Genomic DNA, 26,946 nt, shown 5'->3' on the forward strand with positions numbered 1-26,946 from the left:
AGCATAACTGTGATGGGGTTAGTAATAAGGCAGGGTCAGCAGAGGGGTGTGGGGGATTGTTCTGTGATATGAGGCTGGAGCATCCCCTCTCCCTTGGTTGACCACTCCCCCTAATGAGATCCCACCCTCGTTAGGCTGCTTTGAGAAATTTCCCAGGCTGGTTTAAAATCCCCCCAAAAAAGCAGATAGGCAGCACCCTAGACTTGTACTGAATAGGCAGCACCCTTGGAGAATCACAAAGCAGAATAACACAGCAGACAGGCAACACCCCTGGAATTAGACAGGCAGCACACCTGGACTGACATCACAGCAGACAGGCAGCACCCTGGACTGACACTGCTCCCACCCCACACACAGACAGACACAGGTCTGTCCTGATCCCTCTCCAAAGCTGGAGTGAATATGGCGCTGATCATGGGGGAGTTCTATAGAATCCAAAACCCGTGAAAATCCAAAAGCTGCTGCTGATGTTTTGTCTCGATCTGGGTCTGGTGGAAAAACCCGTGCTGGACTCAGATCCCAGCTTCGACTGGGAAGTTTGGGGGTTTCGAACCCACTCATCCCTAACAAACACACAAACTGCTGTAGAAGTAAAAAATCTAGTGTACAGAAGCAGACCAGTTTGCAGTTGCTGTGGACCTGGAGCTGCATCTTCATCAACATCATTGTTAATCCAGCAATGAGCAGACAGAACTACTAATGCAGTTTATGGAGCAATATACTGTACAGACATTTATTTTAAGAAATTTTTAAGTAGGAGTGACCAAGGACACCTTATTATAAGACAGTTAACCAAACAGAACAGATATACCCCAAAAAATTCCCATAGCCGAGCCCCATTTCCAACCCCATCCGGCCCCGGCCCTACCCTGGCCTCCCGGCAATGATCGGGGTCTGCACATGTGCAAAAACACGCTTGTGCATGCGCAGAACCCCCAACATAAGAATGGGGCCTAATTTGTCCCCTTCCATACAGATGGAGTGCCTCTCAGCCAGTGCCTGGGCTCACCAGAATGCGCTCCATCTGACTAGGATGCACAGGCGTCTCACACGCACACATGTCCCAGTTTCGGGCGGTGGAGGAAGCGAACCCTGCCCATATCTACTTCAGGGAGAGTTAGGGGGGGGCGCAGGGAGGAGGCAGGGACCGGCAGACAGCAATGGGGAGGTGGTGGGGACCGACAGAGAGCTCTGTCGGAAGGGGACACACGAGCGTCTAGTGTGCGCGCATCCCCTTCCGGGGGCTGCCGGTTGGCAATCCGACTGCCAGACCCCGCTGAATGACAGCGGCTCCATCTGTATGTTACAAAATTAGGCCTCTTGTTTATACAGATAGTGACTGATAAGTTAACTACATATATAAGTCATCAGCATGCTGACCTCATTTCTTATATATGGTTGTGGAGGATGGTTCTGATTTATGTCAAATGCAGTGGTCATGTCCCAGCCATTAACAAAGCCAACATTGAGATCTTTGAAGACCATTTCCATGATGCGGTAATGAACAGATGCATGGAAATCACTCATTCCTTCATATTCTGTATCCATCTCACTTGTATTCTCAGTCTTAATGATAACCTTTGTTTCTGGGCTTCTGATAAAAAGGCGTTCTATAGCACGACGAATATTGAGGAGTCTTCTGATGAAATGATGTACAGGGTGAGATCTAAAATGAACACCAATGTTGACAGCAATCACAGTATGTTGGTTGCCTCCAATTAAGTCAATTTCACGTGGGATAGAACGCTCTTCTCTTTCTGATACAACTTGAACGTTAATAAATGGTTTTCTGTGTCTTTTCCAAGCAACTTGTATATTTTTTACAGCATCCACAACTAAAATCTTATGTGACCATCCAGTTTCGTAGAGGTTAAGAGCAGTCAGTGCTGAAAAACAAAAGTAAAATAGAGTTTAAGAGAAGGGACTGAAGCATGGTTGCCTATCCACCCGGATTGCCTGGGAGCCTCCCAAAAATCAGGTGGCACTCCCGGCCCACCAGAAAGGTAGGCACAGGCATCGCTCCAAGATCTCGCCTCACTCCCTCGCAACCCACATAAGCCATCCTTCAGCATGGGTCATCTGGAGGGTTTGACAACACATTTCACTCTAAATTAGGTCATCATAGCCCGACCCCCAATATTCAATGCCAGAAATACAGGTATTATAGCGGTGGGCATGGCCACAATGACGTGATCACGTGTCTGAACCCCCATGCCAACCACCCATGATGAGGCCACACTCCCCATTGCCATGTGGGCCACTATAGTGCAGTAGAACCCCTTTGTAGTACCTCATCTGGCAGGTCTAATACCCCATTCTCGCTGCAGGCAAATTCCTGGGTCTAGCATGTCGACCCGGGAATTTGCCTTTTAACATGGGTTTTTCTGCAGTGTGAGTGGGTCTCATACACCCTTTTTTTTTTACCCATTTGAGATCTGGGTAGGAAGACCCGGGTTGACCCGTTCATACTGCACAAAAACCCATGTTACAGGGTAGGACTTCTTCACCCGGGAATTTGCCTTGCAGTGAGAACAGGGGTCCGTCCCTGCAGTCTGCTGGGGAAAAGCCATGTATTTCTCACTGGCAGTGAGCACACGGTATAACCTACCTGTTGTCCCAGATTACCTGTTGTCCTAAATAAACACCTTTTGTCTGGCAGCTATTTTACCAGTAACACTGATTACACCTCACACAATGGACCAGTATATGTGATACAAATGCTAATTAACTGGCCCAGCTACCTTGCAAGATTGGCCCAGATTTCACTCACTATGGCAATTTGCCTGTATCTCTCCAATACATACAATCTTGCAATATATACAGTAAATGACAATACACATAACACACCGATGCTCTTGTTTATAATCCTAGATTAGACCAAGGATTAAAAAGTACATTACACTGTGAGAAACGAGAGGTGCATATAAAGGTTCTCCGTACAGGTCCATCTCTCCATTATACTGTAAATCCCCCAAACTGCAAATTGTGGGATAGATTGTAAGCTCTTCTCTGCCCAGCAATGACTTTAGGATCAGCTGGCGAGCCTCTGCTCTGCTGCACAGTTTGGGCTCCCGGGCTCTCGGATTTGGATGCTCCTGCGGGCTAATAGGAAAGACCGAAAAATAATTTATTACCCTCTACACAACAACAGTGAAAATCCCTGTCTGTGTAATCCATTTTCTCTTGGCAAAAAACTTTCCAGTGCATAATCTAACAAGGTACACTGTACAGCTGCCTTATAATTTGCAACATCAGCAGGCAAAGCAGGAGGTTTTAATATGTAGATTCATTTATTTATTTTTGTTCTGATAAGCAAAATAATCCACTTGTCATTTCATGCCTGAAGTAGTTTCTTGCACATAACGCAAATAGGTGCTGACGCCTCCCTAAAAATGTTTTATCTTTTGAAGTTTGCACATGCAGGTATAGCCAAGCTCCTCTATCCTACCTTCGCTTTGTAAGGGCAAGCTAATCTCTACATATATCTCAATACTGCATCCCCGGGTCTGAATTTACCACTATGTAGCATATTAACAAAATTGCGTTTGGCAGGGACTATCTGCCACGAAGGAGCCCATCCTTATGGAGCTGCGTTTGGTGCACACATTTCTCTCAGGGTCACCGGAGCTGAATGTGCGATGACGTAGCAGATTTCCAAAATTGCCGATGAGATGACACTACTACCAGACTTATGGTGTGTACACACGGTGAGATTCCCTTGCTATTCGACTTAAAATTCGAGTGCTATGCAATTTTTGCTAACTCTTTTTGTACTATTTACATACAATTAATGCAATCTGCATTAGATTTGCACTATATAGTCATTGCTGCCCTGTCTATCTGGATTTCGATTTGTGCTGTCATGGGAGCGCGCATCGGGATCGCAAGGTAAAAAACCTGTGCGATCTGAATCCGATTTTGACTACAGTCAAAATCTAAAGTCAAATCTCACCGTGTGTACAGAGCATTCCAGTAGTATTTACATTAAGTAAATTTTATTTTTATACAATAATATTGCATTCATTGTGTCAAACCCAGCGCATAGCCTCAAGCGCTAGCGGCGTTTACCGGTCACCTACAGTAATTACTAAAGACTTTAGGGTTCCTGCATCCGGTGTGAATGAGTTGACGGGCCGGAAGTACAGTAGCTGGTTTAGTGTTAAGGCCACAGCATTTTATGCGCTCTACATAGGGTTCAGACCCCACTTGGGAGCAATTTATATTTGGGAATTCTACTGTTCAATTTTTTTTCTTTTCGGAACTGTACATTAAACTGTATATTTTTTTTCCACTTTATTTGTTTAAGCTGAACTTAGTTCTGGAAATGTGGGCTCCCTTGTGGCCGATTAATCTCAGTCCATCACCATTTTGTACATAGAGTATGCTGCGTAGGCACACATTCATCTGCAGGGACAGGAAAATGTAAATGGGGGGAAAAAGTTGAGCTGACTTACAGCAGCATTTACATTGAATACAGTTTTATTTGTATACAATAATGTGTACTAGGTACAGAGACAGGACTAGGAATTCTCTCACCTGCCGTTCACTGCAGAGCACATGACAGGCAGCAGCTATTCATAGCCTACAATCTGATGATACACTTTTATCTGCAACTGCTTCCTACTTAAAGATAAAGAAATACCTAAAGTCCCCCATACATTAGTCCGACTTGATCGGTCTTGATTTCCCCTGCAGCTCCCCGGGAGGGGAACACACGATTAGACACTTGAAGTTATGCATATGATAAATCGCATGAGATTTATCGTATGCAACTCCCGGGGAGAGCCGGGTAGGGGATGCTGGGGAGCAGCAGGGAAGTGCCGGGCAGAGTGAGCTGACAAATAGTCAGCAGGCAGGGGATGCCGGTGAGCCGGGCATGGGGAGAGGCTGGGAGCGGAGTTCAGCGGACACCTAGGCAGCGGGCGGGGGGGGAACAGCAAATCGCTGGCTGCCCACAAATGAATGGGCAGCCAGTGATTGGCTGAGAGCTCTCTCAGCCAATTGCTGATTGGCTGAGAGAGCTCTCAGCCAATCACTGGCTGCCCATTCATTTGTATTGGGATTTTTCTTCCTTGAAGCTGCGGCTGCCTGCCTGGTCTTCCTGCTGGTCACGTGACCTGTTCCCCTCGCCGGTTCACCGGTGTCCCCCCACCCGCTGCCTATGTGTCCGCTTCCAGCCTCTCCCCATGCCCGGCTCACAGGCGTCCCCCGCCTGCTGACTATTTGTCAGCTCACCCTGCAGTTCCCCGGCGTCCGCCGCCCACTGACCCTGCCCGGACTGCACTTAAGATTTAGGAAATCTTATGTGCAGACGGTGCGACTGCCCGAGTCCGATCCGATGCGCACTGGGCCGCGCATCTGGCCGGACAGGGTGGCAAAACCATGCGATTTGGGATTATTTCACGGCCCGATTCATCCGAATCGGGTGAAATCTGCCCCAAATCGCATAATGTATGGGGGGCCTTTACAGTACTATGCTGAATATTTGAATATTTCTGCCCTACTGATGATGTGCCATAATAATGTAATTGTGACTATACCGAATTGTTGGGTTTGTTTGTGTGGGGTTTTTTTGTTCTGATTTATACTGATCATTGAGTATTTTTGAGAAGGGATACAGATTGAGTTGTGGTATGATGTATTGTACATTTGTCTGTTGTCTTATTCAGATCTGATCGCAGTACAAATTTGTTCTCAAAATGGGCAAAACCATGTGCACTGCAGGTGGGGCAGATGTAACATATCATAGTGTTTTAGCACAATTATCATTAAGATGCATCACTGCCCATGGCAAAGCGGTATTCTGCAATGCTGCGGGGGTGTCGGGACAGCAAAAAGGGCTGTCCTGGCAATCGGCGGCTACAGTGGGAGGTGTCTTCTCACATTGAAGACACTCCCCTATATTCACCCGGCCAATCAGTGTTTTGAAGGCGGGCAAGTGTTTAGATTGAAGGCAAAAAAAATGCAGGCTAAAAAAATGCATGCATATCTGTAAAATATTACTGCACTGTTGTATTTTAGCAGGTGAGGCATGTTCACAACCGCAGTGCTGATCCAGGTCGGGCCTCTGGTGCTGAATTCTGAAATGGCACTGAAGCATGCAGCAAACCAATCCTCTATTTTGTGCCAGAAGCTGGTGGTGTTAAATGTTATTGAAAGGGTTAATGTCTAGGTGAATGGGTGTCAGACCTTACTTCTGGTTTGTTATAGAGCAGAGAAGTTCTTAGGCCAAAACTTGACTCCACCTACAGATTTGTCCATGTGTATCTAGAACATGTGGTCAGGGAACTCGGTCCTCATTACCCCACACAGTGCATGTTTTGCTGGTAACCCAGCAGGTGCACAGGTGTACTAATTACTCAGACACTTTTTTTAAGGTCCGCAGGTGGAGTTAATTATTTCACTTGTGATTCTGGGAGGAGACCTGCAAAACATGCACTGTGTGGGGTAATGAGGACCGAGTTCCCTGACCACTGACCTAGACTATTTTCATGTTCAAAAGGCCTACCGTGGCTCCGTGTGTCCCTCCTTCTTCTTTTTTTTTCCATTAACTAATGTCTTCTTCTGGAAAATGGAGCAAATATGGTGCACAAGCAGCTAGTACTGATTAAAAGGATATGCTATGTTACAGTATCTTCCAGAAAAAAAACAATGCAGATACGGCAGTCACAAACATGGAAAAGGTTGCAAAAAAAAAAGGCGCCCGAAGCTACATAGTCACACAGATTGCATACGTTGTAAAGCCTCCCCGTTTACCTTTTATTATTGAGAGGAACTTGAGTAACTCTCATATGAATAACACACGTGAGCATGATGGCAGTGATTCTGTTAGAGTTGTTGCTGGATTGATATACAACCTTGACACTTACTGGGTGGAGTGCTAGTAGCATGTACAGTAAGCGCAAGTTCCCAGTTGGACTTACACAAGCGAAGCATCAGCACTTTTATTATGGAAACTTCCCTCAAGTTAGTGAGCTCGTAATATTTATTTTTAAAAAGAGAAACTTTCTGACTTTGCATCTTAATAAGAAAGTGCAGACACCGGATTCCATCTCCTCTATTACTGGTGCAGGGACTTGCAGATTAACTCATTTATCCCTCTCCAGCTCGGCTTTGTGTTGAAGTGTCTGCTTTCATCTTCACACAGGAAAGGACTAAAATGGCTGTCATCAAAGCGAAATGGGGCATTATTTGTTACTTTCCATACCCCTGTCTCCATAGCAAAATGGATCAACAGCTCTTGCCTAAAAGCCTTTTCATGAAAATTAGAGTGAAGATGGTGTAAAGTATATGCTGGTCTTGAATTAGGAAGAATGGCACTCTAGCAGCATCGTTCCGGTGATGATGTAATTGGTATATAATGAATAGAGTGGTAATCCAAATCCTTTTGATATGTTTATATAGTGATTGAAAATCTACACAAAGCCAGTGGCACAAAAGTTTCTTTTTCTTGGAACTGTGACTTCCAGGTGTTTATGGCCATTGTCTCTTTTGGGGCCCCAGGACAACTGTTCCCTACCTCTGTGGTGCCACTGAAGGGTCCCTGTGGAGCTACGTTCCAGACCCTCACACACGTATGTACACCGTACCCCCCTCACCATGTGCTTCTGCTATATTACACTGCACCCCCATCCTCTTCCATATTCTGTACCCTCCCCCATATACTGCCCCTAAATACACATTGCATCCCCATACCTCTCCATGTAGTGTGTGCTATATACAGAGTACCCCCCTACTTCTCCTGCCATATACTGCATTCTCTGCACCCCTCCTCCATATATTATGTTGTAACCCCAGGTTACTTGCCATCCCAGGAGTTGGCAACAAGTAACAGCATATGCAAGGACAGGTGATTTAGTCGTACACAATTTGGTTATATCTCCAACTATGGCTGATGTAGTGTATAAGTTAGTGAAAGTGACCAACACTTTATTGGCCATGTGCGCACACTAGGACATTTTTGCTGATTACAGTGCAGCATCAAGCAGGGATGAAGGGGGGGGGGGGGGGGGAGGACATTACATACGTTACATTAAGACATCACATGCCTGCCAAGCTGCGCAGCGCCTAGGCAACCATCAGCAGCACCACTGGTTGTTGCAGCAACCAGGTGGGTAACAGTATAAGCACGGTATGAGGTAATAGTATGAGCAAAGACAGCACAGTTACAGCAGAGACAGTACAGTTTTCACACGGGAGACATATGGCTGAGTGCACAGTTCCTAGGCAGCCATTGCGGCTCCATCTTGAATCTTCCTGTAGGGGGAGGCGTGGGTGGTAGTGGGGGCGGGGGGAGAAAGAGTCAGTCACGGAGGCCGGGGAGAGTCAGTGTGGGGGGGGGGGGTGTTAACCAGGCTGATGTGGCCTGCTGGGGGGGGGGGGGGGGGTCCTCCTGGCCGATGTGCCTCCTGTCCTAGCAGGTTGAAGGGGGGGCATGGGTCGCCAAGTGAGCTGGGGCCCTTCTCCCAGAGTCTGCTGGTCTGTGTGCTGCTGCCTCTGGGCTAGTATAAGTTAGTGCTGCAAGGCTGCCAGCAGCCGTACGTTTATATACATGTAGTTGCCTGCAGAATGATGACTACATGCAGAAAGTAGCAGCTCCGCCTCCATAAGCTCCTTGCTGCATATCCATGACTGTGAGAAGAGTCAGGCTGTACTGCTGGGAAGAGAGCTACTGTGGAGCCAAAATATAAGAATAGGAGCACCAATAGTACATAAATAGTAATAAAGCCGGTCATTTTACTACTGCTCCGAAGGGTACTGTGGGATGGACATCGAAGGTGCTGGCCAGGGACTATTGTAGTAAGGACATTGAAGGTTCTGTAGTGTGGATATTAAAAGTGTTGTGGGGGATTCTATGAATGATGATGGGATTTATGGGGTGTACAATAGCGGGTCAAAGAGTGCTGTGAAATATACATTGAAGGTGCTAGTGGGGAAGTGTTGCGGGGTGGTTATTGATGGGTAAGAGTACACTGAGATGGACAGTGAGGGGGGGGGATCAGTTGGAATTCTCTGAGATGGACACTAGAAGAGACCAGGGTGTGCTGTAACGTGGAAAGTGAAGATAACGGAGGTGCTGTGAGGATGAGGAGGGGGGATTCTCTGAGATGGACCATAAAGCCCTATACGCACTAGCCGCATCCCCGTTGATACCAATATTGGTGAGGGGTCTGGCATCGACAAGTGCATACACACTTGCCGATGCCTGCAGGATGGGAACAATGGCGGGGGAAACTACAGCCATGCTGCAGTGTCAGTGAGGTGTCATACTGAGAGTACTGAGGTAGGCCATGAGTTCTATTAGGGGTGCAGCGAGGGGGTCAGAGAATTCTATGATGGGCTCAGTGTTAAATGGAAGGAACTGGCAGTGAGCGAAGGCTATGGAGGGGATAATAAGGAGACATATGATTACATTTGACCCCCGGTATAAAAATGCCAACCAGCCCCTGCACTGGTCAGAAATGTAACAACTATAGGCTGTGTTGATGGCTGGCAACTTAAAGCTCCTACTTTATTAGACGATGGGGAATCTCTTCTATAGCAGCAATATCAGAGCATTGGTGATCCTATAGCTGCTGAAACCTTGGGGAATGGTAATCTAGCATAGGCCCGATACCAGTGAGGGTTGATTAGAAATGTCTGTGTCTCAGTTAGTCTGATGAGGGAAAATAACCACAGATGGCTCATTAAAAGTTTGGCGACCAGAGAGTGACTGCTGTCTTACTGATATAATTGTATTCCATCCCACTAAAGCTGTAGCAATCACATGCTGTACTGAAAATATCCTGTTTGGTACCCACTGGTGTTTGGAATGCTTTTTCTCAGGCATGTCTAAATACAATAAAAACAATGAAACCCATGCTTTAATATTAAACTCTATTTACACTATATTAGTATTAGTGTGTATGTGTGTGTGTGTGGGGGGGCAGATGTAACATGTGCAGAGAGAGTTCAATTTGGGTGGGGTGTGTTGAAACTGAAATCTAATTTGCAGTGTAAAAATAATGCAGCCAGTATTTGCCCTGCACAGAAACAAAATAACTCGCACAAATCTAATTCTCTCTGCACATGTTACATCTGCCCCACCTGCAGTGCACATGGTTTTGCCCATTTTGAGAACAAATTTGTACTGCGATCAGATCTGAATAAGAGCCTTGGAGAAGAAAGCATGGGGCACGCTTCAAGCTTAACGAACATTACATTGCCTGTATGGCACTAACGAAGATGGGTGTTCTATTGAGAATAGGATGTTGCCCTTAGCAACCAATCAGATTCTATCTGTTATGCTCTAGAAGGTGCTAAATATATAATTAGTAGAATCTGGTTGCTGGGCAGCAGTCTGTCTTCAATAGAATTCCAATCTTAGTAAATGTACCTGTAAACCTCAGCATGGTAGCACCTCTCATTATGTATGTAATTGGGATGTGCAGTACAGACCTCCCCCCCCCCCCCCCCCCCTTTTTTTTTTAATATTTGCTTTCCACAGAAAAAATGAGATTGCCGATAACCATGTAACCATGCACGCTTTTCTCGCACATAATTGCATGTTCCAATTATTTCACCTATGTCACGCCTGAAGCTGCTCCTCCTTACTTATGTGTCATTTAAACTTGGGAGGTCCTATGCCAGTGATGGCTAACCTTGACACTCCAGATGTTGTTGAACTACACATCCCAGCATACCCTGCTACAGTTATACTATTTGGCCATGTTAAAACGGATGCAGGGCATGCTGGGATGTTTAGTTGAACAACAGCTGGAGTGTCGAGGTTAGCCATCACTGTCCTATACCCTTCGTGTTAGGCACCCAATGAGGCCACCTGTTAATGTATTCTGGTACGCCCCTCTCTTTTGCTTTATGTTGTATTGCAGAATGTGTTGTAATTGTTCTGATTACCAGATCTTCGAACTATAGAGTGTTTAGTGTATCTGCGTTTTTATTTGGCATAATAGTTCTACCTCAGGGGGAGAGTTCAGTTGACAGGTGTAGTTGTGGTTATTAGAATATGTACGGTAATACCATCTGTACATGTATCATTTACAAAAGATGCATTGGGGCATGGTATTTATGAATTCGGGAAATACCTAAAATTGTATTTAATGAATTGTTTATTCTCCTTATCACAGTGTTAATTATTCCCTTTTTATAGCATATATGTTCTCCTCTATCTAGTTCAGAGAAAGGGATGAGCTGGAATACATCTTTAAATTCTGGCAGTCTCCAGAACCCAAACTTTTCCCAATTGAGCGATATTGGGATGTGAAGAACAGGCAGACTTTGGGCAAACGCTATGACTCCAGGAAAGGAGCCTATGACTGGGATTTAACCATGAAGCTACATGACAGAGGGGTAAGTGTCTGTCTCTGTATTTCATTTGAACTACTTCCTTTAAGCTTCTGTAGCTGGTAACGCTTTACAGCTGGGGTGGCTGCAGCCGTGTACGGCCAGGCGATACGTTAGGACCTTCCTGGGTGGCAGGGATGCATGCGATCCATCACAATTTGTTGTTGAGTGGTCGAAGTAGGGATATGGACATATTTAAAGAAAGGGCGAGGGTCTGGGGCCAAGCTAGAACCCAAAAAACTTTAGGTAATTTAATAATGTAAAGTCCACTTACTTCCTCCTTCCCTTTACTTACCTCCGGCACCACTTATACCCTCTATCACTATTTAACCATGCACTTTTCACTTCCTCCATCTATCTCACACTAGCACATCAGTTCCTACTAGGGAAGCCAATTCTGGGGCATTTTTTCAATCCCGGAATCCTGTGATTGGCTTCCCTAATGAAAAAATATGGCCGATCGCCCCACATAATTGCCTGCATGCCCGGGAGCTGGGCGGGTGCGGTATGGTGCCTGGCAAGTGTGTAGCTCTTAGCCAGGCGGGAGAAAGGCTGGGAGCCAGGCCGGGACAGCGATACGGGTGGTGCGTCTGGGGGTGTGCGGAACAGCTGAGCGGCTGTGTGGCCTGCACGGCATGACCTGTGACTATGTCATGCTGCATAGAGCCACATGCTGCTGTGAGAGGGATGTAGGGACTAGGGTGGCCGAATTCCAGCCCCAAAATGGCCAGGATTTCAATCCAGGGATTAGAGTCTCCAATCCCAGGATTTTGGGGTTAGACTGTGCATGTGCAGTCTAATGCCGGGCAGAGTCTGAGCACTCACTCAGACACTGCCGGCTGCTCCCTTCCTCTGCGGGGCAGCTCTATGGGTGGAGTTCAGGGGACATGTTTATTACAAAGAAGCCCCACCATCCCCTCTTGCTGCCCTACCAATCGCGAAAGCGGTGGGGGCAGGTGTGGAGTTCATTGTCCCAGGCCCTTGATGCCTATACTGCATTACAGCGAATCAGGGCTATGGGCAGGTGGGTGTTTCGGGGCATTCTCACTTCCCTTACCGTATTGCAGTGCTCCCACCAGTGCATTCCCTCCCTCTGTCCACCAATACCGTTGTATACAACCCCACTTCCAGCACTGGATGTTTGTACACTATAGCCAGGGCTATTTTTCAGCAGGCTCCAGCAGGAACTGAGGCCCTTATTCTAGTTCACTCTTTCTGACAAAATATTTCTTAGATGGACAAAACCATGTGCACTGCAGGTGAGGCAGGTGTAAAACCCCATTTAAATCTAATTATCTCTGCACAAGTAACACCTGCCTCACCTGCAGTGCACATGGTTTTATCCATCTAAGAAATATTTTGTCAGAAAGAGTGAACTAGAATAAGGGCCTCAGTTCCTGCTGGAGCCTGCTGAAAAATAGCCCTGACTATAGCCCATAAAGTCATACTGGTGGTTTTGCAGGAAAGATCAAAGTTTTTAAAGCACATATTAAGTTGTGGACATCAAGCAGTTAAATAAGTCTCCCTATCAGGGGTGTGGCTGAGGTGGTGAGTTGGAAGGTGTAATCATGTAGACTGCAGTAAGTATAGGATCACCAATAAAACCCTTTTTCTTGACATTTTTAGTATGTGTATATAATATTTTGCTGTTAAGAAGAGGCATTCTCCTTTCTTTTAGGCAACAGCGATTAATGCCATTGATTATAATCGTTGGAGGGAGAAAGGCATTGCATTTATGATACGTGAAGGAATCTATGATGTGCCTAATAAAACCCTTTCTTCTCATATGACTGTGACACATGTGAGTATAGAACTAGCCTGATCTAGAATACTGTGTTTAGCTTTGGAGGCCAATTCTTCAGAAGGATGAGGCATTATAAAGAATGGCAACTAAAATGGTACAGGGCCTTCTAAGGTAATTTTTAAAATAAAAAGTACACACCAGAACGATTTGGCCTCATTTACCCCAATTTTGATACAATTTCGACTGATTGTATGTAAATGGTGCATGTTTTAGAACCGATCCGACGCGCGTCCCCGCTGGAGGTTTGGTCTTTTTGCAGATCCTACCTGCTGCAGTCAGGATTTGAAAACGATCCCTTCAACTGGGTACAGATCGTGTGCTCCAACAGATCTTGCGACCATCGTATGATCGTCTCCCGATCATGATTGTTCTGGTCGCGTACTCTACGTTAGTTGCACACAGATGTACTGGTGTCCTATATCTAATGTAAGACGTCTGTATATACCGTATGTGTATGACTGAGTCTCTGAATCTGTACACAAAGTGCTACAATGTATCAGCGTGAGCTTTTTTCCCATATAAGTTCTGTTCTGCTCCGTATACAGAATCCGTCATACAAATGAGTCCACATACATCTAATATCCATGGGATAGAAATCGCATTATAGGTAATGTAATCTCCATGTGACTCTGTAGTGCCGGACATCTTATCGTGTTTTAATCTGTTGAAATACTTCTTATTTGCGAACCGGAGCTACGTTGCAGTGTTTTTCATTTTTTTTTTTTTTGTGCAGTTAAACATACTGCATCATTTTAATCAGCAGAAGCTGTGTGTGCATCCTATTTTCCAAATGCAAATAAGAAGCATTTTTAATGGAAGAATTCACCATAAAATGTGCAGTGCTATCGAGTCGCACCATGGCATGTCCGGACTAGAAGGGCTGTGGCTAGATATATGTAAAAACCAAAAGGATAAAATGAATCCGCACAGCCCTCTCATGCATTGTAGTTTAAATTGAGACTAAGATGCAAAAAACAAATGCCTGACATTACCAGAGTTTCCTGTTCCGGTATAGTGGGTCGACAATGTCTAGATCGCCCACTAATGGTTGACAGTGACTAGTTCGACACCTCAAAATGGTCGACATTGCCAGAAGGTCGACACAAGCTTACGGTCAACACTCAAAAGGTCGACATGGGTTTATCACATTTTGTGTCTATGTAGATTAGGGTGGCCCTTAGAATTAGTTAGTTTTGAGAGAGGTAAAATTTTGCTGCTCCCACCCACTAATCCTGTTCCATTCAACACCAAAGAAAACAGGATGTGCAAAATTTCAGCTCAATCGGACAACTGCTGGGCGACCCTCAAATGCCTTGAAGTTGGAACATAGCCTACGCAAGGATTAATTAGATTCAAAAGTGGTATACTCTTCCCTACAGTATCTCAACCATTTTTCTTTTTTCTTAAGCTGTGTACACACTGGGTGATAGGGGCGGAAATCGCTGGGAATATGGTCGCTGGCGACCATATTGCCAGTGATGGGAGTGTGCCCCGGCGATAAATCGTTCTAATCACTGGTCGCAGGAGCTTGCTCCTGCGACCAGCTGATTACCTCTGCGGCACCGCCGGTAGAGGTTCCCTTTCATCCTTGACCATCTCTGGTCGCTAATGAAAAGGAGACACTGGGCAATATATCTCCCCCGTGTGTACGCACCTTTAGAGAAATCTGTGGACACATCCAAGCAACCCCAGCAATTGTTTAAAAACATGCTGAATCAAATTTTCCAGAAGTTTATTGGGGTGTTAATAAAGCTGTACTATTCTATGTGTCTTTGTATTTATTGTAACATTCTTTTTACAGGTGAACTATAAGTCTAAGGGGGCCCATTAATGCTCTGCATGCTGGAACTTGTGGTTTGCCAAGTCCCAGCATGCGGGGAGGTCTTCTGGGACTTGTAGTTCTCCTGTCAAAAAGCCATGTATATTTTTTATTTTGAATTTTCATACTTTAATTATTAGCCTTGAAGGGCCGGGGACAGCCCCGGGCTTCAGCCCTGGACGTGTGAAGCCTGGAAGGGGGGACCCCTTTAATAGGTCACCCATCCAGGGCTGACCAGCCAGGGTCATCATGTTCCAGCTGGGGGGGACCTTGTATAAAAACTGTCTTCAGGGCTGTGGTAAATGTATAATATATAATATACCACAACAAATGAACGAGTAGCACAATTTATTCCGATGCAAAAACTTTTATTTACAAATGTAGATGAAGGCAGAAAAAAGTTTTTGCCCTATACCTGCGCTCGGCTCCCAGCTTTGCAAGGTGCCTTCCCCATATAGTTATTGTCACTTATCCATCTAATGCCATGAAAAAAATCTGAAAACATTTTTTAACTTAAGAGAAAAGTATATAAGAGATTAAAAAAAAATGACTTTCGACCTAAAATTTCCAAATTTCATGGCTGATGAGGTTACCTTGCAGTTGTCCGATTGAGCAAAAATAGAATTGTATTGTTTTTTTGTTAATTGGAGCCAAATTGTTGGGTTGGCCCTAAAATTTTAGAAAGTTGAAAAATAAGGGCCACCCTAATGTAGATATATATGGACATGGACACTGTGTAAGTGTACCGTGTCCCCTCGTGTGGCTCGTTGCGCTTCCTAGTATAGTCTCAGCTATGCCCTTTTGGATAGTAAAGTATGAACTAAGTCAATGCCAACCTATGGTATATCTACCATTTCCAGGTGTCACCCTAATCACTGCTGACCATTAGTGGTCAACTAAGAGACTGTCAACCTAGACCTTGTCGACCCAGGACCTTATACAGCGTTGCATGGGACCTGTCGGCTCCTCATACCATGGCGTATTGAGGCTAGATGTATGAGGACACCTCTAAGTGTCTTCCTGCTTATGGGGCAAAGGAGTCTAACATGTTAATGATATACTGTAATATCACATTTTATATTTACTTTGATCATTTAATGTAAAAAAATGTATTTTATCTGGATCCTAGAGATGTGGGAAGGTACGGGCTCGAGGTTACTGGGGAGACATTACCACCAGTCCTTATATAGCATATGGAATAGAGACCGAAGAGAAGAGCCTGTTAAAAACGGCTAATGGTGTGCCTACAAAGGTATCTATAAACCTTTTATGTTTCCTACATGCTCAAAGCAATGTTACATTGGTTCTTAACTCGCTTGCAATAAACTTTTGGGTCTTCAGTTGTTAAGATAAAAGGGGCCTGATTCATAAGTGAACACTAATTGTGCATCTCTGTATGCAACGGATCCGACAAGGTGTATGCAAATGCTGCATCCCCAGTCGTTGTACTATGACTCATATATGTGACACCATCACACCTCTAACAAGTCTATGGTCGTTCAGAATGTCCGCCACAAGTAAGACCAGGGGCCAGAACCACTGCATAAGTAGACTTATTTGCTGCCTGTGACCCGCTTCCAAAATGGCAGCATGGCTGGATTTTATTCCCCGCACATCCAGGACTTACCACAAATGGTCACTTTGTGTCAATCACTCTTCATTTTAATCCACACTAAGGGGTACATTTACTGATGCTTCTAAAAATGAGAAGAGGTGTTTTTTTTTTTTCATCGCAACCAATAATTTCTCTATTGGCAACATCGCCACTTTTCATTCTTAGAATTCACTTTAGTAAATTTACCCCCAACAGGGCCATCATTGCAAGACTACCATGGTACATGCGCAGTAGCATAAACATTGGCCAACTGTGCAAAGAGGTCATTGTGTCCACCTTTGATTAGGAGGAATTTAAGATGTTTGTCTCCAGAATCACAAAAGTGTTTGTTGTAACATGTACACAGAACTGTTGTGCCTCCATGTTCTATATTCTACTAGTTTTGTGCTAATCTGACTTTTAAAAGAACAAAATCAAATATTCATATTATGGCATCAACATTAGAGGACACCATTGTACATTAATATATAGGATAACGATAGTAGAAAATGGGTGGAATTCAATGCGGGCGGTGAGGGGGTTAAATGTTGGGGATTGTCAAAAACAAGGGACCCTCGCTGTTTAACCCCCGCGCCGGCCACTCACCGTATTCAATGTTCCGTGGGAACCCTCGCTGTCAGATGACGGCGAGGATTCCCCCAAACGGTTAGTTTGCAGTGGCTAATGCAGGGAGCCCGCTGCATTTAGCCGCGAGCCTCTCTGTTTTGGTGGCCCCACACACAGTTTCCACGTCGCTGTAAAAACCCAGTGAGGTGGGAACGGCGTGTGCAGGGGGGTCAGTTGAATACTGACCATGTGAGCTGTGACAGCGAGCAGTCAGCACTGCCCACTGTCACAGCTCGCAAAAAACATTGAATATACCCCAATAAGTCTGCAGTCTGTAAGCCGACTGGAGAACAAAAGTGCATTAATGAAAGAAATAGTGCTAGGGAGCGATGAGGACTTGCAGTCTAAAGGGGAAAGTCAAATGTTTGCTCTAAGGTGAATCTTATTACTGAAAAAGTGAATCACCCTATTCATCGAGCACAATTCACCGACGGCGAACAGTGAATGACGGACAGTTCACCGTCTGATAGTCTCCGCAATTCGCTGTGGTATTTCAATGGTTTTTTTAATGTGATTCGCAGTGAGTGTATTCAATGATCAGATGGCGAATTGCTTTCTAAGTGATTTTCGTTGTGTGTCACCGTGTAGCAATCGCCAGCTTTTTATGGCTTACAGCACATGAATATATATTTAATTTAAAAAAATATATATATATTTTTTTTACACATAACAGCCAGCAGGGGGCCGGGAGCCGAGAGCCGCTCATTAGATATTCATATATTCACTGCTCCTGATCATTACATATGCACGATCGGGAGCAGTGCTAGCGGCTCCCTACCTGGTCCCCTGCTAGCTCTCCCGGGGGGCAGCTTGTGGTGCCTGGGTCCCGGGGAGCCCTCCTCTCCCCCCCCCCCCCCCCCCCCCCCACATACATTCTGGGGCAGGCAGGGAGACTTCCATCTCCCTGCCTGCTGGCGTCCACCGGCTCCCTGTGGAGTGCGCCGCAGGGGTTAAGAATCGCCGTCAGGGCCAGCGAGCACCTGCGGCATTGAATACTGTGACAGCGAGGGCTGGCAGCAAAGGCTCCAGCCCTCCGAAACATGGCGACAGTGCAGCGAATCCTAAACAGGATTCGCTGCACATGCAGATAAATGTCATTGAATACTGCCCAGTATGTGTTCCACCTTCCCAGCCTTACCATGTAAGGGGACAAAGTGAAGGGATTTTTACAGAAAAGAGAATGGATTGTCATATGGTGGTGCACCATTTATAGAAAAGAGTCATAAAATTTACCTTTTATTATTTTTATTTTAAAAGTGAAGAACACGGAATATGACAAACAACAAATAACATTAACACAAGTGAAAACAGTGTGCTATTAAAAGGCACGTGCGTGTTCCCGGAGCAAATTCCCTCTATTCAATATTATCAATTACACTACAAGCTTTCTCCTTCTTGACCTTTAAACAATTGTTTGAGGAGAGAAGTGTGTCAATCTTAAATAGGTTTGTGTTCTATATACAAATGTAACAGCCTGTCTGTTAGCTACTTGGATGCGGTGTTTGGTACTCAATTGGTTGAGATTGAATTAATTAGCTCAATTAATTACCAGTTTATCTGGCGTGGTGCTGTTTGTATTATTTGTATATTGATAATACAATTGAGCTGTGTGTTATCACAGAAATGCAGTAATATCACTAATCGGTTACCCCTTTCCGTCTGAGGTCACTATTAAATCAGTGCTTACAGAGCGGGTTTTTAGGGTGATGCAGCACCTCTATTATATGTATGGGTTACTGCTAGTGAATCAATTCAATGCCCGGATAAACATTGCTACCTGGGCTAGGGTTATTAATTAAGCTGATGGTGTGGAGTTATTTCCTTACGCCGTTTATTGAGAATATAGCTTATAGTTGCGGTCGCAGGGAGACTCTTTAACCAGTACAGCTTAAACCTGCCCTATATGGACGGTATGCAATGATTCCCCCAAAAAGGAGAGGCTGGTGGTAACAGTAACAATAGTATCACAGGTACTAGGTAGAACCCCGTGCTGTCGACCTGATACTATGGTCGCGTACAGCTAGCGGGGAGCCGTCCGTTCTCCGTATAACAGGTAGCTATCGGCGCGCACTCCCTGTCCTAGGGACAAGTGCCGCAAACAGGATTTCAGTTGCCGTATGTCTTTGAGTCCAACCCTGTGCCACTGTCAGCTCGTACTGCTGCTGGCGTGGTCTTAGGGTGACTAGTGACAAGAGGCTGCTAGTACATTAGAGTCCTGAAAAGGACTAATAAATACATTTCATAGAACACAAAAAAAGGGGGGTAGGGAATTGCTGGAGGAAAGTGCGCACGGCTGGGTCGGCCGGCGTACGCTTCGTAGGTCTTCTGAGGAAGACCTACGAAGCGTACGCCGGCCGACCCAGCCGTGCGCACTTTCCTCCAGCAATTCCCTACCCCCCTTTTTTTGTGTTCTATGAAATGTATTTATTAGTCCTTTTCAGGACTCTAATGTACTAGCAGCCTCTTGTCACTAGTCACCCTAAGACCACGCCAGCAGCAGTACGAGCTGACAGTGGCACAGGGTTGGACTCAAAGACATACGGCAACTGAAATCCTGTTTGCGGCACTTGTCCCTAGGACAGGGAGTGCGCGCCGATAGCTACCTGTTATACGGAGAACGGACGGCTCCCCGCTAGCTGTACGCGACCATAGTATCAGGTCGACAGCACGGGGTTCTACCTAGTACCTGTGATACTATTGTTACTGTTACCACCAGCCTCTCCTTTTTGGGGGAATCATTGCATACCGTCCATATAGGGCAGGTTTAAGCTGTACTGGTTAAAGAGTCTCCCTGCGACCGCAACTATAAGCTATATTCTCAATAAACGGCGTAAGGAAATAACTCCACACCATCAGCTTAATTAATAACCCTAGCCCAGGTAGCAATGTTTATCCGGGCATTGAATTGATTCACTAGCAGTAACCCATACATATAATAGAGGTGCTGCATCACCCTAAAAACCCGCTCTGTAAGCACTGATTTAATAGTGACCTCAGACGGAAAGGGGTAACCGATTAGTGATATTACTGCATTTCTGTGATAACACACAGCTCAATTGTATTATCAATATACAAATAATACAAACAGCACCACGCCAGATAAACTGGTAATTAATTGAGCTAATTAATTCAATCTCAACCAATTGAGTACCAAACACCGCATCCAAGTAGCTAACAGACAGGCTGTTACATTTGTATATAGAACACAAACCTATTTAAGATTGACACACTTCTCTCCTCAAACAATTGTTTAAAGGTCAAGAAGGAGAAAGCTAGTAGTGTAATTGATAATATTGAATAGAGGGAATTTGCTCCGGGAACTCGCACGTGCCTTTTAATAGCACACTGTTTTCACTTGTGTTAATGTTATTTGTTGTTTGTCATATTTCGTGTTCTTCACTTTTAAAATAAAAATAATAAAAGGTAAATTTTATGACTCTTTTCTATAAATGGTGCACCACCATATGACAATCCATTCTCTTTTCTGTAAAAATCTCATTAAATAAATTGTCGGTGGGAGCACACCCCTGGATCTAATAGAAACTGAATAAACTTGACCAGACGGGGCCAATTGAATAAATTAAAAAATTATTCTGATATCCATCTCCCTTCCTGTGCAACTGATCACCAAAAGCTCCTACATACGGCAAAGTGAAGGGTCAAGGCCGGGATCTGGATGAAAAATGTTCCACTGAGTGTAGGGGTTGTGGCAGAGGGCAGGAGAGATGCTTCCACCCAACGCATGTATTAATACATTATTATTTGTATTACTACTAGAGGCTAATAAGTACAGTACTGTAATTCTTCCACCCTCAGACAGCACAAGATGTATCACAGTACAATATCACATCGATGTTCCATGAGTTGGTTACTGGACAGAAATACACTCAGCCAACAGCAAACAAACCAGAGAATGGAGCCGGAAGAGAGTTCGTCTTCTCTGCTGGTGAAGCCACTATACGTGAGGAGGATGAGACGGCTGGAGAAACTGATGGGCACCCGGACTGTGAGAACACCAGTAAAACTCCAAGTAATAGTCTTCCTGGTTTATGGAGTCCGGTGCATTAGTCTTGCATGTTTTTTATGTTATTTTAATTTTTTATTTTTTTTTCAAATAATTTTCCAGGATTTATCAAGGTAGACAATGTGGAAATTCACTTCCTGCCTCTGAGCTGGGTAAACAGCCTACATCAGCGGAGCAAGTTCCTTAATCTATTCAACATAGTCTATTTTTCCTGCAGGTAATGCACCTGCTCCTTGATACTTAGTTCTTCTTTTGGGTGTGGTATGACTTGTTTCTAGATTCTAGAATGCTGTATTCTTCTGATGTCTTGTTTACTAGCTGTCACAAAGTACAGGTGTGTCCTCCTACATCTTGCTTTTTATGCCTTGCAGCCGGAGATGCTTGCCACGAGCGAAGTGACAAGTCCTGTGAAACTCTATATCATCGGGCATCTTTTTTTGCCGTTTAGCCAAATAAATGCATTGCTATGAGAAAAAGATGCACAAACAGCCTTAGCTGATAAAAATATGTGGCGTGCCTGTATTCTATGTGTGAACAATCTGTATCTGCATACAAAAGGGTATTACACAATGTAACATACATTTTCTTAAGTAGCTACAGCACACACACAATATAGGCATCCTTCATATAGTTTTAACGGGATACTGTCGATGGGTCAACCATAAGATGGTCGACAGTCATTAGGTCGACATTGGTCTAGGTCGACATGGAACAAGGTCCACAGGTGTCTAGGTCAACAGTCAAAAAGTTGACATGGGGGTTTTCACTGTTTTTTGAGCCGACATGTGCCGACAGCCGGTTTTTCATGCCCTACCATCCACTAGGGCGTGGTGGGAGAATAAAATAGTGTGCCGACTGTAGCAAGACCCCTTGCCCGAAGCATGGCGAGCCATGCGAGGGGACGTGGTGCACTTAAATCTGGGTCCATGTTGAGTGTGTCAACATTCGGGTGAAAAACCCCACGTTCACCTAACGCATGTGTCGACCTTGTCCCATGTCGACCTTGCAGTATGTCGACCCAATAATGTCAACATAATGACTGTCGACCAACATTGGGATGACCCAATAATCCCATTCCATTTTAACCGTCATAAGCTGTTTACGTATGCTCTTTGCATATTTTTGAGAATTAGATGAATTGCCAAAATGGTACTGGCAAACTTTTTTTTTTGTGCAACACCATGGCAGGTCAGACACAGTCACATGGTGATAATGTGTACACTCACGATGTACCTGTAGCTGCTCACTTACCCTGCAATTTCTCCTCTTCTGTGACCATCTGGGTCTTGCCTGACATCCGCAGCTGAGGGACTGATATTACTCCATGCGGACACCTCTCCTCATGATATTCTCTTCCCCCTATGAGGCTGATTTAAGCCCTAATGGCAGGGCTGCAAATACGCAGCCTGACCAGTATAGTAGGACCATGCATGCCCATGGTCCGCAATGCTCGAGCCTTTTGTGTGGCCTCAGCCACCGACTGCCTGTGATCTCGTGTGCCACACATAAATGCAGACGGGCCTGGCCATCTCCCCTGGGCCATCGGAGCTTGAGAAAGTACTGACATACGTGGAGGGGGGGTGGGTCTAATTAATTCATTTGAAATATTAGCATTTTTTGATTTTTTTTTTTTAAACAGGTTCTAGACTTATTTTAAATATTAGTCTGTTAGAGGGTTAAGGGGTTAAGACCATGGATTCCAAACTTGGGAGGTCATTCTGGTAGACTCACAAAGCTGTGAATTTCACAGCTTTGCAAGCCAACCAAATGCCACCCGCATGCAGATTTTCCCCACAATGTCGCAGACCATAGAATGATTTCTACAGTGCTCGCAAATCTAAGTCACTCTTTGATCACTCAGATTTGAGGTGCCCTTGTTCGGAATAAGAGCGGGCAGGTGACGTCGGCTGACGTGCCCCCGGCACCCACTTCATAGGCAAATTACCATGGGAATGCCCAGCATTCCGTGCGAACGGGCCGGCGACTGTTCAAGTCGCCGCGTCTGTTCGCAAATAGAGCCTGCGTGTGCACATAAATGAGCATGCGCAGTAGCAAAACATTGCTCGTCTGTGCGAACGCGCAGTGTAGCGATCAAACTAGAATTACCTTCTTGGTGCAGTAAAGCAGGGGTCCTCTAGTATCAAATTTTATTTCAGCCCGTATTGGTGGCTGCTAGTCATACAATATGTGAACAGTCCTGTCCACCACATAACTAAACCTATAAATGACAGAAAAGCTCAATTTACTGTAAAAATGTTTGCTGACCTTCACAATAAGACTTTTTTTGCAGCACAGGTGCAATGGGGTCTTGCAGATTACAATTTACTTGAGATGCCCATACACAGCGCAATAATTGCATGCGTCTTGGTCTAGATTGCATGCAAATCACATGTGATTTGCGTGCGATGCGATTGGGACCTAGTTCAAGAAATATGTGCAGCACATACTTATGGGATGTGTGTGGGAGCGCGCACCGCACCTACAAATTGCACCGTGTATTTGCACCTTTAGTCCTTTTTACTGCAGTTAAAGTTTAATGTTGTCATTATTATTTTTTTATTCTAGTATGGTTCACTATTTGAATCCAGAATACAAGCTGATCACTGCCAAGAAATCGACTCTTATTGTGGAACTCACAAAGTAAGCTGTTAATGTAAGAGTGGGCCAATGTCATTTTGCCAACACAAACAAAAAGTATGGATCGCCTAGTTGGTTTGTGTGTGTTCCCTTTACTATTCCTTTAAATATCCTCTTGGATATGGACTGCAGCTTCACTAAGGGCCTTATTTTGGTTCATTCTTTCTGACAAAATCCTTCTTAGATGGGCAAAACCATGTGCACTGCAGATGTTACTTGTGCAGAGAGAATTAGATTTGGGTGGGGTTTTACTTCAAAGTGAGATCTATAATGCAGTGTAAAAATAAAGCAGTCAGTATTTTCCCTACACAGAAACAAAATTACTTACCCAAATCTAATTCTCTCTGCACATGTTACATCTGCCCCCCCTGCAGTGCACATGGTTTTGTCCATCTAAGAAGAATTTTGTCAGAAGGAATGAACCAAAATAAGGCCCTAAGTAACGAAAAGTTAACCTTCTAAAAAGAATCTTTCAAAAAAAATTTTTTTTTTTGGAAGTGCTGTGCACAGACCAAACGTCTATTTAAACATGGGAATCAGAAAAAAAATGTCGTTATCATCAAAATCCAATATACTGTACGTGTACCGTAGATGCATCCTAGGGATGCTCCTAAAAAATGCTGATGCTCTAAGGTGCCATGATTCAAGAAATAATTATTTTTGTGGACATTACACAGAGCAGGATTGGGTAAAAAAACGAATTGTTGTTGGAGGCTGCCCTCAGCCTTGTTCCATCACTCTTATCACTGTGCTATAAATAAGCACCACAGCTGATAGTGAGGTCCACACAGAAATCCCCTAGTACAAGCTGTGTGCATTCCTTCTGAATAGTTGCTGTGTATAGTCCTTATGGACAGCAGAAGCTTAGTTTATATTTCAGACTTTTATACCTGTGCAGAAATTGCGATCTCTACTGTATTACAAGAATAAAGTGGGATGGAGTAGTTGAGGTCTACTAATAAGGAAGGTTGTGGAGTATTTTGTTGCCGGTAGCATCTGTGATTTATGTTTGTTTTTTGGTGTTGATTATAAATTCTCTATTTGTTTGTAGGTTTATGGTGGATATTCATGTGGACAAGATCCAGAGCTACGTCTCCATAGTGTCCAAAGTTGCAAAAGAGGCCGGATTTGCGACCAAGGAAAATAAGGATTGGAAGAGCGATCATATTGCTGTATTTGAGCGTGTGGGTGACTGTGTAGAAGAGAAAAATGGAATCTGAGAACCAGACATACAGAAAATGGCACTTTTTTTTTTTTTTTAAATGCTAGACTGTATCTCCATCCATATACTTCCTAAATTATACATTTACAATCCTAACCAATCACAGCCATTCACTTCAGGTTAAACTACATTTTCTAACCTAGCAGCAGTATTCTGTTGATAGGTCTATTGTAGGCTTATGGTAATTGCAAGCAATAGACCAGTTTATTTACTGTCAGTTGCCTTGCTGTACGACCTGTCTTGTCTGTCATATTGTACATGATTGACTCTCCTTCCGCCAGGACCCTAATGCCGACGTCTGTGATCTACTTTGCCCGGGTATGGACCCAAGGAGTGAGCCTGCTGTGGAAAGCTAGACATGGCATACCTCTACCATGGGCTGTTTTGAACCATATGCTTGCAGCTAAATCTTTTTAAAGCTTAATTTGTCATGGGAACCTTTGCATCTGTACGTATTTATAAATGTTTAAACAAATAGTATTAATATCCTAATATAAAATTTTGCAGGACTACACTGGCCTTGCCTGCCAGGGCACAACATATAAAATAATATATTACTGTGTTGGGTATTTATTTGTAAGGTGGAAAAATCCAGTGAGTGCCGCCTGCGATGTGCTGTATGGATGGTGATACGTGAGCTCTATTAGGAGGGCACCAGGGTGGGACTTGTTTGGGAGTACCGTAAAAGTATCTTGTGTGATTATATTTAAATAATATTATATCTTTTTTTTTTTTTTTTATGCAACTTGAGTTGCAATTAACAAATGGTGCAGATTTAATTTATTGGAATTTTTGTTTTATTTTTCTGTGCTTACGTGATTTATAGGGACCAAAAGACCCTGGAGGAGAGAAGTGTTGTGGAAAACTATTGTACACATTATGTGCATGTAAATAAATATAATTACAAGGGAAAAAAATCCTACAAAGTATATTTTACTGGTGTCACCAGATTCCCCATTTTTTTTTTAATATGAAAATTTGTGGTTTTGAGTTTAATGTAAATCCAAAGATATCCCACATAGTTTCTTTTCCTATTAATGATATTACACTGCACAGAACAGTTAATGTATATAGCAAGTGACTAATGGCCACAGTAGAAGCTGGTTGTAATCTCTCTGTGGCATACACGGTGACTCTCCTAACCTGTTCATTAACATGCACTTATTTATCATTTTATTTATTCTCTTTGTGGAACAGGTTTCTTGTCATTAAATAATAAAAATACCATTCATACTGTGAACTTTGTATGCATTCTCTAAATGTCGCAATTTTCTTCATAGTCCACAGTATAAGTAATCTTATAATATTATCCAATTGCAATTAGGATCAAAGCCTGGTTACACTAGTTTGTCTTCCCCCAATTTTCAATGAAGCGGTTTCCAACGTACAGTACCAGGTGAGGATTTTAAATGACATGAATGAATTCTTAATTTCTGTTTTAATTCTATGAAGTCCATTTAACTCTATTTCCCTTCTATGTAATCACTTTTTGCATCCACACACTGCCCCATTTTATTTTCCATTGGTCAGTGCTATGCTGGAGCTCCTTATCTGTCAGCTGTCTCAACAGCATTGTTTTCTTCTTTACCTCTGTAAAGGTGGCCATACATCAGAAAGATCGGTCTTAAGACCGGTCACAATCAGGATTGTGTATAATTTCCCTTCAACTCCCCGGAATTCTTTGTTGTTTTTTGGACACACAATCTACTCACAATCGATCATACAATCTATTTGCTGCAATATTGTATAGATTGGAGATTCATTTAAATAGGGGGCTGGCCTACTAGGATCAAAAGGATAGGGGTACCAAATATCCATTTTTTTTATTCATTTTTTTAATTTACATGTTGCCAGCAACTACCAATCTGCTCACGAC

At 44.0% G+C, this 26,946-nt stretch overlaps 2 protein-coding genes across 7 annotated transcripts in view; one reads left to right on the plus strand and one right to left on the minus strand.

Annotated features, from left to right (window-relative positions):
- DNAAF3 (dynein axonemal assembly factor 3) overlaps nt 1–26,321 on the plus strand; it is a 37,773-nt gene extending 11,452 nt beyond the window's left edge. For 5 of the 6 annotated variants that reach the window (XM_083162653.1, XM_083162654.1, XM_083162652.1 and 2 more), the window contains 7 exons: nt 11,173–11,349; nt 13,022–13,144; nt 16,096–16,218; nt 21,004–21,217; nt 21,314–21,428; nt 23,777–23,851; nt 24,900–26,321. In XM_083162653.1, coding sequence (XP_083018779.1) covers nt 11,173–11,349; nt 13,022–13,144; nt 16,096–16,218; nt 21,004–21,217; nt 21,314–21,428; nt 23,777–23,851; nt 24,900–25,068 — 996 coding nt within the window. In that variant the 3' untranslated portion in view covers nt 25,069–26,321. The remainder of the gene's footprint in view (nt 1–11,172; nt 11,350–13,021; nt 13,145–16,095; nt 16,219–21,003; nt 21,218–21,313; nt 21,429–23,776; nt 23,852–24,899) is intronic. The other variant, XM_083162657.1, reaches the window with a different exon arrangement.
- On the minus strand, nt 1,173–2,072 carry LOC146042354 (NXPE family member 1-like). Its single transcript, XM_083162333.1, has 2 exons — nt 1,997–2,072; nt 1,173–1,886 (listed from the first exon to the last, which is right to left on the minus strand). Exons 1-2 carry the CDS (start codon nt 2,070–2,072, stop codon nt 1,348–1,350), a joined length of 615 nt encoding a protein of 204 aa, XP_083018459.1. The 3' UTR covers nt 1,173–1,347.
- Nucleotides 26,322–26,946: the final 625 nt, after the last annotated feature.

Source organism: Crinia signifera, chromosome 19, assembly GCF_055691185.1.
Source record: "Crinia signifera chromosome 19, ASM5569118v1, whole genome shotgun sequence".
In the NCBI taxonomy this organism is placed as follows: Eukaryota; Metazoa; Chordata; class Amphibia; order Anura; family Myobatrachidae; genus Crinia; species Crinia signifera.

Bases quoted from the DNA above. Each gene is read 5' to 3' on its own strand.
- LOC146042354 (XM_083162333.1), bottom strand. From the start codon at position 2,072: ATGCTGAAGGATGGCTTATGTGGGTTGCGAGGGAGTGAGGCGAGATCT. The intron at 1,887-1,996 runs GTGGGCCGGGAG...TTTGTTTTTCAG, and splicing joins TGCCTGTGCCTACCTTTCTG to CACTGACTGCTCTTAACCTC.